Source organism: Plectropomus leopardus, chromosome 1, assembly GCF_026936395.1.
Source record: "Plectropomus leopardus strain MGB_pleo_1.0 chromosome 1, ASM2693639v1, whole genome shotgun sequence".
Taxonomy (NCBI): Eukaryota; Metazoa; Chordata; class Actinopteri; order Perciformes; family Serranidae; genus Plectropomus; species Plectropomus leopardus.
The window spans coordinates 42,520,531-42,533,797 of NC_142176.1; the positions used below are offsets into that span (position 1 = coordinate 42,520,531).

The following is a 13,267-nucleotide window of genomic DNA, read 5'->3' on the forward strand; positions in this document are numbered from 1 at the left end:
AGTCAGTGTATCAGATGTTTTGAGTTAAGTTGTGCATTGATGTACAGGAAGTCACATAGCACCTGACCGGTGGGACTTACTGTATGTTGCATTGATAGCGTCTCGGTGGCGGTGGAGGCGCAGGGTGCAGGTAGTTTTAACCGAAGAATTTAAGTTTTAAGATTTCTTGTATGGATATACAAAACCAGGAGAGAAGCCATTACAAAAGCTGTGAGGAGTGACCTGGAGAACCTTTGGTTTATGATCTAATCACTATGCTAATCACAGTCCTGCTGACTTCTGGTGGCACAGTAGCTATGGTGGCTTTTACACAACGAGATTTATCTGTATCCATCTACTGCTGGATTGAGGAGAATGACCATTTTTTATTACAGATGAGTCATGTGTTTATCTGTACTACAGTTCTAAAAAAAACATGTATCTCTAAACAACAAGTCCTCAGCAGCTGAACACTTCACTGTTGTCTTCACTGACCTCCATGAAAGGTGGTCCATTTAAAGGAGTTCCCAGCCACCAGTGGTCTGTCATTGAAGGCAGCACACTGCATCTCTCTGAAATCCGCAGAGCTGGGGGGACAATCCTGAGTGTGCAGGCGCACACACACACACACACGAATGCACACACACACACACACACACACACACACACACACACACACACACACACACACACTTTGAGGATGTTGTACTGCATTGTGAGAAATCTTTATTCATTCCCTGAGAGTTTATCTCAAACTCAGCCAGATAACTTCATAACGTAACCCTTTGAAACCTTGAGCAACAAATGAAGAGACCCCAAAATTAGCAAAAAATTCTTAAAACGTTTCTGAAAATTCCCTGAAAGTTAGCAAAAAAAAAAAGAAAAAAAAAAGACAAACAAGACTTGGACAAAGTACCTTAAAATATGCTACTAATAATAATGAACATAATTTAAGGTAATCATGATAATTTTCATTAGCTTTTTTTCTTTTTTCCCCCAGAACATTTCTTCCCTAAAGTTATAAAAATATAACTGTATAAATCTACAAATTTCTGGCAATTTGTGGATTATTTCTCACAAAGTAGGTCATTGTCTTTATTCTCCATGTTTTTAAAGGATTCACACCAATTTGCTTGGGTTCAAAGGTTTAAAAAAGCCTGTGAAAGCAACACAGGAAAAGTGATCCTGAAACCTTCCCCATGTCATCTTACCACTAAAATAAATGAATAACCTTATGGTGTGTCGCACTGTGAAAACTTCATGAATTGTAGAGAGGGAGGTTGGGATTTGTGTCCATTCAATGGAAGCTCTGAGCTCATCACACGTACAAACTGCCACATGCACACATATTCGAGCATGCTATAACACGCTGCGACCCATCTGTGTGTTTTTCCTTTAATCAATATGGGCCACGGTGACTGGCTGTGTAAACACAAAAACACACACACACACACACACACACACACACACACACACACACTCACACAGCCCAACATATCTGACCTAACACCACAATAGCAGGTCTGATACCTTTCTGTGTTCAATCCCAGAGTTCAGTGCAGTGAAGACACAGGTTAATATTTCAGTGGAATTCCAGATCACGCCCTGCTACACCTGCTCCGAACACACCTATATGACCAACTTCCAAAGCAAACACCAGCCATTGTTCTAAAGTGCTTGGATCAAAAGTCAGTTTTTCATACACTGTGAAAACCTTAATGCTGAACTGACCTTGGTGTTGCAGATCTTATATTGTCTGGGGTCTCCTGTACATGGTCCACCCACTGGGTTCCTGGGACACAAAACACAAAAGAGACGGGACTAAGAATAGCACAGCAGAAAAGAGTCTTCAGTGTGAAGTCAGAGTGTGCAGGCTGCTGGAATGTCTGACTGAACAAATCTCTTGCACAAAGCACCTGTACATTTGGCACACATTTAAAAACTAAAAATACCACCATGCGGTTGCGTGCCTTTGTGAACTAGTCAAGTTGCACTTACAGTTTACATCCATGTCTGTGAAAACATGGATGCTTCACACACATCTTCCCCTGGACAGCACAGAAGATCTCTACAATCAGTACATTTTCAAGGTGGGCAGCCAAAGTTAGTGTCACCAATTTAGTATCTGGCCAAATGACTGTTTTTGAAGAACATGATGATGTCACAGGTGACCTTTGACCTCTTAGATGTAAAATGTCAGAATTTCATCAATATATCTTATTAGACATTTGTGTGAAATTTTAGCATATTAATTCTTAAGTTGTGGACAAGGTCACTGTGACCATCACCTTTGACTTCTGATCACCAGAGTCTAATCAGTTCATTATTGAGTCTAAGGGAAACTTTGTATCAAATTTGAAATTCTCTCAAGATGTTCTTGAGATATTGCTTTTACACAAATGAGACAAATGCAGGGTCTCCATGACCTTGACCTTTGACCACTAAAATCTAATCAGTTCATCCTTGAGTCCCACTTAATGTTTGTGCTGAAGTTGCAAGAAATCCCCTCAAGGTGTTCTCTGAGGTATCACATTAAACAGACAGAAGAGGTCACTTTGATATGGACTTTGATATTTGACCACCGAGATCTAATCAGGATATTCTTGAATCCAAGTGAGTGTTTTTGCCAAATTTGAAAGAAAAAACGCCTTCAAGGGTTTCGCGAGATATTGTGTTTTCATGTATGAGAGACAAGGTCACAAAGTCCTTGACCTTTGACCTATGATTACCAAAATCTAATCAGTTCATTGGTGAGTCCATGTGGATGTTTGTGCTAAATTTGGAAATGGAATGCCTCTGGCCTCGGCTGTTGCCAGCACTGAGGCATAATAACAAAGTTAAAAGCAACTGACCCCGAGGACATTTACCTGGTGATGCAGGTGCGTGTCCTCACTGAGGCTCCGCCCCCACAGCTGCGTGAGCAGACAGACCAGCCGCTCCATGTCGCCCACTCGTTCCTGAAGTGCAGCTGCCGCCGAGTGCGCACCAGATGCCCTGATGAGGCCTCAGCGGTGGGGTGCCATGCAGACACCCACAACTGAGACATAAATGAAAGAGAAAGAGACTTTATTGTCCTCCTCTAACAGAAACACTCTGTTATTAAGGTCCTGTTTATAGCTGCTATTAATACAACCACAAATGGATTTAACTACATATCTTTTGTAGTGCACATGCTAATGGCTGAAACACCTGTCAATCAATAAACTTGAACTTCTCTTTAAACCTTAATGTCATCTTAGTGGAACAATGATTTTCAGATCCACATATTCCACTCAGACACATATTGGAAATAGTGGCTTTTCCCTCTAACAGTTAGTTGTTACTTTACATCTCAAGAGAAATTTTGGCCATTACAAGGGCATTTTAAGGCATTCTATAATTTGTAGATTAAAGTATTTCAATTAATTTATTTTGATTATCTTACTGATCTAGAATATATTTTTCATAATATTGTTCACTATTTAATATTTAATTTTTTGAGGCACAAAGCAAATAAAAGCATGTCCACAGCTTATTGATGTCTAAAACTGACTGACTTTTGCCATGTAAACAGTGGTGATGGAAAGTAACTAAGCACATTTACTTTTAAAATTTTGATGTACTTGTACCTAAATATTTCCATTTTAGGATTCTTAATATTTTTACTTAACTACATTTATCTGGTAGGTTTAGTTATTTTTAAATGTAAAATTTCTTCACAGAAAAGCTATAATGAGTTTATGAAAGTATACACTGTTTAAGTAACTAACTATTTGGTATAATGTATATAAATATGGTAGTTAACACAATGTTTCCCCTACCACTATCTTGGGGGGGGGGGGGCCTCCCCTCCTGATCAAGACTCCACACCTTCCGTGAAAAGTCAAATCAATTTTATTAAATAAAAAAATATGCTTATGTTATTTAACTAATTTATGTTTTGTCTCTACTGTGTCGCTCCTCCACTTACATACGCATACACATTCACATATGCACACACACACGCGCGCACGTGCGCACACACACTCACAGTCAGAGAGTAGAGTGGAGGAGAGGAGAGATACATGTTAAGCTAAGTGTATTGCAAAGCACTTTGACACTGTGAGTGATACATCATGGCGTCAACGCCAACCGTCTAATATAGGTGAAAATATCTGCAATTTTAGATGCACACACCATGAATCTAACATCAGTGGCGAGGATGCAAATGTTAGCCCTGCTGCAAGTCAAAGTACCAGCTTTCCTGCTGACACTATCCCCTGACAAGCAGCACAAGACCCACCACAGGATGACAGGCTTTGATCCTACTTGGCTGTCAAAGAGGAAATACTCCTCCTGGCTCTACAAATGGTAAATGGACTGTACTTGTAAAGTATAGCGCTTTTCTAGTCTTAATGACCACTCAAAGCACACTACATTGTTACATTCACCCATTCACACACACCTTCACACACTGGTGCCTGAGGCTACTGTACAATGTGCCATTATGCTCATTTTCAGGATCATATTTGTATTTTACTTTAATTTTCAAAAAACACATCATACTGGCCTCTGTGTCTGAAACATGGATGTATTATAGAAAGTCTGGATACAGCCACTGGGGCTGGGCCTCGTTCATTTTATTGGTGCATGAGGCAGAAAAAGCTCTTTTTCCAGTTGCAGAATTGTGTAAAATACACGGATCTACTAGCCCATAGAGCACATGTACTCGAGAGTTTCACGACAGCTGGGCACGGCCGTGTGTGCCCGAGTGGATAACTTCTACTGGCAGAGTGACCGACTTCCGGATTAGCGCCTTGCTAGCTTGAATGGTGGTCTAAACAATGTAATCTTGCAGCTATTTTAGACTTTCCAAATGTTGTCAAACTTGATAGTTTAAATCTAGATAGAGATAGAAGACGTTTCATGTTTTTTTGTTTTTTTTTTCGCTCACAAAACGTTGTTTACTGACTTACAGGCGTCTCTTTCCTGATCTAAGTCAGTGTGGAAGAGTCTCAGCCAGTATGCATCAAGTGTCCAACCCAGAGAGTGTAATTCTACTTTTGGCCACTATGTTAAATTTGCATCAGAGCCTGGTGCACTTCCTGGATCTTGGTCTGAAACAGTCTAGTTGTGTCCCAATTAAGGGTCTACATCCATCGGAGGACACAACCTACGCGGTCTACAGAAGCAATTCCTTCGGAGGCACCTCCGAAGGCCGCATCAAGGGTTGTTAAACTCGACGGTCTAGCCTTCGGAGGATTTCCTGGTTGCGTCACCAGATGTTCCCGCCCTTACCCTACGTCACAAAGGAGTTCTGCTGTCAAGGCTCACACACGCGGGAGAGAGAGAAGAGAAAGGGAAAAAGAAGTCAAACAAAGGAAAGAAAGAAATGATGGAGCCTGAATTCGTAGTTTTATTTTTTTTAATTTATATTTTGCTGGAGGAAGAGGAGAAGCACCTCTGTCAGCGCCAGCACCATTTATTACCAAGAAGTGACATTAACGCTAATCATATAAACTATTGTGATGTCTTGTATCTGGGTTTTTATTTGTTTATTTGTTGAATAAAGTGCTGAGATGTCAGGTTATAATATTCAAATGTACATTGATGTCCGACATTGTTTAGTTAATGTGCAGCACATTAATTTCTACAATGTATTTTGCTGTATTTTTGTTTCACTTTATTTCTATTAATTAATATATTCCAAATTAATGAAGTGATTGATAACCTGATACTAATCATAAGAAAACCACTTACTTTGATCAAGCGATAATGAACAATAAACTCTACAAAAATAATTTAAATCAAAAATATAAAACTCATAAATAATATGAACAAACAAAAAAAGTTTTTAAAAAATTACTGTCTGTCCACCATTCTCTTGAGCAGAGAGAAGAGCCTCTCCATCCTCTCTCTGCTCTCCTGTGCTCTCCTCTCCTCTGCCTCCCTCTGCAGCCTCATATCCTCCCTAATCAAATTAAGGAGCTCATCCTCTCTCCCTCTCTTTCTCCTCCTCACTGGCCCTGGCTGGCTCTCCTCCTCATCATCATCATCCTCCTCCTCCTGGTCACTTGGCCCTGGTGTGTCCTCAGGGATGGAGGCCATAGGACAGGGGGAGCCATGGAAGGCCTCTGTCCTAACACCTCGTCCATGAGGACAAACCAGGGCCAAGTTGCTGCGGTGGGCTTCCCGCTGACCCCCTCGCCTGTCCCTGGATCTTTGCAATCCTGAGGCAAAGGAAATCAATCATGTCAACAGCAGCAATTTTCAGCAAGTCAATTTTATTTAAAAAGGCCATTATTATTACCCTCGGAGGGCTTTACAGCATTACAGAGAATTTATTAACTGGAATGCGTAAAACGAATGTAATTTAGTTTTGAAATCATCATCCAAACCTGTACATACTTTGTTTTTTTTCAGATTATCCCATTTTTTTGCCTGTTGGGGCTCAACTTTCCCCTCCAGGCCCATTTTTTCCAGGATTGTTCTAAACACAGACAGAAGAAAGAGAAAAGGCAAACACGTGATCATAATAACAGGGACGCAGAGATTATTCATATAAAGGTGACATCAGGACAGACACAAAATCTCTCAATTAAACATTTACATGATGCCATTTGTTCTTTAGATTATCATTTTAGTTTGGGCTTTGTGAAGGATTTGGGTTAATTTAAGTAACTTTAACATTCAATATGTATATAATACAAAAGGGCTATTTATTATTGCCTTACCTCTATCCGACATTGGCGGTGTTTTTGGCCCCGGTGAACAGATGGTTGTTCTCACTACGCAGCTTTATGAAGCTTTCAGTTTGCTCCTTGCTCCCTAAAGCAAGATGAAATGTAAAGCATGACAGACAGAAAAGTTCTTATGCCGCAAAAATAATATTATTTTTATTGTTCTTATTATTACTATTTTATCATTTTACCAATCTGTTAATTTTATCAATCTGTTAACTAGACTTAACAGTTGCACAGTTTAAATAAAGCAGGACTCAAAACTTTAACCTTGATCTATTCAAATACTTAATATTATGAAGCATAAATAACATCTCCACAGTCACAAGAACATTTAAGTCAAACTCTGGACGTCTGACATTTGAAAGTGAAGCTTTTAAGGCTTTACATCCAAAGGCTGAGAGCTCCTGGCGTCAAGCTAAACAGGCAGCAGAGCCTCGCTCAGCGGGCGGAGCTCTCCTCTGCTTCGGGCAGCACAGCAGGGCTTCAGCGCTGAGCTGGCTCTAGGTTCACATAGCTAGCATGCTAGGTGGCTACATGTTAGCATTACGAACGTTACGTATTATAAAAGAAATTATTAGGTTTTAAGGTCCCTCAGTGTTAAACATATCTGCCGTTTAATTTTCAAATGAGTAAAAACCCAATACTTACATTTAAATGTGTAAAACAAAGGAGTTTTGAGAATAGCCGTCGCGCAAGAAATCTTGGGAAATGGAAGGCTGTGAAGGATAGTAGCGATGTGTCCTCCAAACAGAGGACGTAATCGCTGTGATGTAATCGGCCTTCGAATGCAGCCTCTGAAGGATGCAGACCCTGAATTGGGACACAGCTTCTGTCTGAGCTTATGTTCCACATTCTATTCAGTTTGTTATATTGTCATATCACACATATGTCATATCACAGAGTTACAGAAGTAAACACTGAAACTCAAACAAGCTGTTTCAGGCAACGTAGGAGCAGAGAGAGCTCCCTTTGGAAGGACTTTGGGCTTTATTAATCAGGAGACCTTTTACAAGCATAAAAATGCTACCCAAAACAATAAAAAAAGAGAAAAACCCAAAAAGCATAACAGGTCCCCTTTAAGGCTTGTCAATATTTTTAGACATCACACTGAGCGGTTCTGTTTGTATTGTGTTGCTGCAGACACTGTGGAGTCCTGCAGTCAGTCAGAGACAACATGACTCCCTGCGCTCTGCTGTGATCGCTGTGCACCATCACTCTGCAGTGCAGGCTGCGCTGCATGTTCAGAGCTGTCAGGTGGCAACTGTATGCAGCTCAAAATCCCTGTGTGAGTGTGTGTGTGTGTGCATGTGTGTGTGTGTGTGTGTGTGTGTGCGTGTGTGTATCAGAGAGACTACAGCATAATGGTGGGGCATTGTGTAACGCCAAACTCCACATTATTTATAGCCATGAATCCAACAGGCAGATAAACTGAATGAGTCGATGGTATATAAAAAAATAACAAAAACCTTGTGAGCCTGCTGGATCAGGACCATCAGAGCCAAACAATAAAAGTGATTAGAGAAATCTCAGTGGCGCTCCTCAAACACATTCCAGAGGTTTTGCCCTGGAGGAGGACTGAAACTGGCAGCATTCCCACCAGTTTCTCATACGGGAGCTGGCTCACACACACACACACACACACACACCTTTTAACGCTTCATATACACTGACACACACAAACACACACACACACACAGTTTGGCTGCCTGTCTATCAGGAAGTGCTGAAGTCATCTGGAGTATCTGCTGTGCAAGACGAGAAATAACGATGCAGACATGGCCAGACATGAATACTGTAAAAACATGTGAAAGACATCTTTAAGCTCTTGTTCTCATTGCCCGTTACTTTGCTCATTAATACGCAAATGTGTGCAGCAGGATTCGCCACCGTATAATCAAGTCTCCAAATGTAAAACAGTCGCATTGTGGTGTGCTGATGTCTGTCATGCTCTGCGCTTGATGGATTACATTTACAAATTAAAGAGCTCAAACAAGTCATTGTTTTATAATTTATAATAATAATTTATAACATCTTTAATGTCTCCAATTCTCTTACTATTCATGTACTCTGTAAAATATTAAAAAGAAAAACACACATCTTCAGAACTGGAGTACATCAGAGAAAAGTTTTCAGGTTCATCAAGAGAGACCCTACTGGTAAAAAACCTTGAAAATTTGAAATCAGGGTTATTTTGCTTCCATAACCAACACGCTCTGATCTCCCAGCTACATATGATGTGTTAGTAATCCTGGCTGGTTGTTGATATCCTGGGACGGCATGTCAATTTATGCCTGTCAAATGCATTGTGTTTTTTGAAAATAAAATTCTTTATGTAGTTATGTAGTTAGGTTTAGGCAACAGAAGTGGGTGGTTAGGTTTTGAAAGAAAAAACCCCATCATGATTTAGCTCCAGAAGAGAATACTGGCCTCCTGGTTTAAAGTCTGATAGTTGTTGGGACCCATCCATCAAACCTCCCTCCCACCCAGTGTGGACTCTCCAGCCCCTAAAGTTATGTTGTTTGGAACTGACGCCACCTAGCAGCACCACATACCGTCACTAAAAAGGATGGCTTTTATTTTCTTCTGTGTCTGACGTGGAATCACTGACCAAGCAGCGGTATCTAATGAATCAGACCAGTGGAAAGAAATAAGCACCAGTTGTGTTTATTTTAGTTCAGATTTCTATTGTGTGCAAATGTGTGCAAAAAGTGCATATTTAATTACATAAAGCATCATTTACATATCAGTTAAAATTTTTGAAAAGTTGTAATCCAAAAAAATAAATAATAGTCCTGATGTAAATAATTGACTGGGGATAATTAATGGTGATCTGTTAGTTTAAACTGTTACCCTACTCACCTGCAGTGGCTTATTTTTGGTGTAAAATGTGATTTGATGGTCATTTTCTTTTTATGAGTTGTTTTTTTTTTCTGCAGCTCTGACATTTATACAGTGTTATGTGGATACAGTGAAAGGAAAAACACCTGAGACTAACCGAGGCACTTTGACATTGTCACTCACAGAGGAGAACTGTGCACATACACACACACACACACACACACACACACACACACACACACACAGCTAAGAGCAACCTGTGTTATGACTCTCCATCATTTTCCATGGCAGGGTCACCTGAGGTTGCCCTCATTAGTGTTACCACCGGTCAAATTAGTGTTGATAACAGTTGGGGATGGGGTGGGCTGACATTCTAGATTAATGAAAGTGACCTTTGACTTTTACAGCTCCCCACTCACGTGAACAGAAAAAGTGCTTTTGTATTTTACAGGCAAACTACATACAACAAGAGAGACAAAGGACTTGAAGCTGAAAGCAAAGATCCAAAAACTCGAAGATCCAGCATGCAGGTGGACACATTTCTTGAGAGTAATGTTGCCTTTTCCCACTTGTCTGTCAGCAGACCAGTCCCCCGTCTGCAGAGGCAGTCTGACGTTGACAGACACCATGAGGGCAACAAGTGGTGAAGACAGAGACATTTTTACATCTGCAGTCACATGGTTTCAGGGAGGTGGTAGACGACAAACTGGATATCATTTTAGTGGGTGACAGCAGAACAGTAAAATGAGGTGAGGCCAGTAGAGAATACCAGTAGGTTGGATATTGAATCATATAAATCTGGAACTGAACATCAAACTCCAAGTAATTTTCTCATTGTTTTCATATGTTTGTCTATGGTTATTCAAGCCAGCCTTGGTGAGGGCTGGGGGATGCCTGCCTGACACCAAGACAAACAGTGATGACAGACAGACGCTGCAGTCGGAAGAAAAAAGGTAGTGCAGCAACAATCAGAGCGAGGAGATACCAAGAGGATGGCGATTTGTAGGGACATTTTCAAGACAAAATGCCATCAGAAAACAATCCAATCAGCACGCTCCCAGACCTCAGCGACCTGCTTACATCTGACACTGCTCAGAGGCCCGCGGTTGGTTTGTTATCTAAATAAGATTTTTCTCTCTGGAACCTGAGAGCAGCTCTTTGCACTAATTAGCTTAATCACAACATTTAACTTGTAAGGACAAGAGGACATGAAGCAGGAAAAAGTGGGGAGGCTGTTGGGAATGGCCTTGGGCCCTCACAGGCTGGGACTACAAGGCCCTGTGTATAAATTCAGTGTGGTGAATGTGAAACACTGTCAACCAGCCATTGGCTTGTGAATCTACACAACAAGAATGACATGATGGCTGACTTGTGTATAACTGAACTCTACACTTATAAAGAGTGTTATAAAAGGTCAACAATAATCAATAAAGACAGTGTCAAAGGCTCCATTTCACTTCAATTGGAAAATATTCACCTCTGCAGCTCTAGGAGTTCTAAACTCTTTTAGCTCATTGTTTTGGATTCTTTCTCTCTGATTTTTGTTGAGTTCTTGTCCCTCGCTTGGCAGCAGAACGTGAGCAGAGCACAGACGAGTTGGGAGAACAAGTTAGTGTCACCTGATCACTCACTGTAATTTAGCTTAAATACTGCTCACAGCATGAAGCACACCCAAGTTGGTTGTTGGGTAATATTCTATTGATTCATGTATATTTGTTTATATCTATATATATTTTTTTTTAGAATACTTTTATTGATAAGTCTGTGGGAGGATCTGAGACAGCGAGAAGTCCAAAAGAGACTTGAGAGAGGGCACCAAGTTTGCTGTTTGAACTTATTGGTTTAATAAAAAATATTTTTATTTATAATGGTCAGACTGTTTTCATGGCTGGGTTATTAATTTTTTAATGAAGAGAATTAAATTATTCATTTACAGAAGACTGGGAAGGAACCAGACAAATCTGATGAATCTGTTATATTTGCAAACGAGCAAACATTAAACAATTAATCGATAGTAAGTGAATATCTGTCCACAGAAAAATTACTTCATAATTAGCAACTATTCTAAACACTGATTATTTGAAATGTTTTGTAATATTTCAAGTAAAAAATCCAACAGATTCCCAGGTTCCAGCTTCTCAATATTTTGCTCATGGTTTCACTCCACCAGTACTACACACACTGCATTATGCTGCGTGTCAAACTGCTGCGCCTGCTAGATCAGTCCAAAACATGTCATCACAGTCAGCAGCAGGGTTTCCCCCATTGTTTGTTTTTCTTTTGTTTAAGGCTTTCCCCGCCATTGACGAGACTTTCCGTCAATCAGTGTTTTCACTGTAGTGTAGGAGACACTGTTACGGATGTTGTGCAATAAAACAACATTTCCACGTCCAAAAACAAACGAACAAGAAGATCTAAGGTCCCAGGGTGATGGCAGGAGAGGACTACTAATGTGCTGACTTTATCGCTATTTGGCGGTTTTTTGGACCCTTCTCAGCGGCGTTGTTTTAAAAAAAGCACCAGGGGAAACACTTAGTGACTTATTTAGATCAACAAGGAACAATAGGAAATATTCTGTCATTTATTACCATGCTCGCTGCTCACAATAACCGCTGAACACCCCTGTAAGCAGCCGCCGTCTCTCCCCTCTCTCCTGCTCCGTGTGTGTGACGGTGACACGATGAGAGGACACGCTGCACACAGTTTGAGTTCAGGTGTAGTGATTATCCAGCTTGGTTATGTTGAAAGAATAAACTGATATATAATGTTTGATTCCTTCCAACTCAGAACAAGCAGAACAACATGTAAATATACACATATGCATATCACAGCAAAGCTGGTTAGGGACTGCTCTGTAGCTGCTGTGCTTCCTCACATTTTGGGGAATGTTCCACTCTGTAGCTCCACAATAAACTCAAACAGAATATTTTCGGCATTATTTTTGTACAATTCAAGTTGACATAAGAAAATAAGAGGAAAAATAACAACAAAAAATATATATAAAAATGAATTGATTTTGCTCTTCTTTTACAAAAATGTGATTTTCCCAGATTTTTGTCTGAAATGTTGTTTTTTTGATGAAAATGCACAAATTAAATTCATCTGTAGTAGTCATCTCAGTCTTTCATACCCTCAGGCAATGAAAAGCAAGCAAAAAGAAATTATCGGCCAAGAGAATCTGGAAATTATCGGTTGAAATAATCCTTATCGTGCATCACTGTTATACACACACACACACACACACACACACACACACACACACACACACATATATATGGCTTGGGCAGCATCACGGTATTATGGTGTACCAAGGTGTTAACAATCCCAGAGATTTGTTCTTCATTACAAGGGCTCCTCTCTCTATTAAATTTATTGTAATTAGTGCACAGAACGCACCACCATATTACTTTTCTTTACATTTTGTGGCACTGTCCTTTACAGTATACCCTGGGGAAATTTAAGCAAGGTATGACAGTATGAAAGTAAGTATGAAATATGACATACTTATTTTACACTTCTCTTCATTTTAAAGACCAAACTATAGAGGCTCAAGGGGGATATGGGGGGGTAGATGGGAGAAGGTAAAGATATTTGCATCCTCTCGCAAAACTTTTATGACTCACTTAACCCACTCTATTTTTTGTCTCCCCCATGTTCCCTAAAGGACTCCTCACTGACCTACTGAAAAAAATATTCAACAGCTTAATCAATAGTGAAAGTTATCATTAGTTGCAGCAGTTTGGTTCATT

At 40.1% G+C, this 13,267-nt stretch overlaps 1 protein-coding gene across 1 annotated transcript in view; it reads right to left on the reverse strand.

Moving 5' to 3' along the window:
- Nucleotides 1–13,267, reverse strand: part of adamtsl5 (ADAMTS like 5) — a 62,130-nt gene that overhangs the window by 28,564 nt on the left and 20,299 nt on the right. Inside the window, exons 3-5 of the mRNA XM_042485124.2 lie at nt 2,847–3,016; nt 1,711–1,771; nt 475–580 (exon numbers count right to left, since the gene is read on the reverse strand). Coding sequence (XP_042341058.1) covers nt 475–580; nt 1,711–1,771; nt 2,847–3,016 — 337 coding nt within the window. The remainder of the gene's footprint in view (nt 1–474; nt 581–1,710; nt 1,772–2,846; nt 3,017–13,267) is intronic.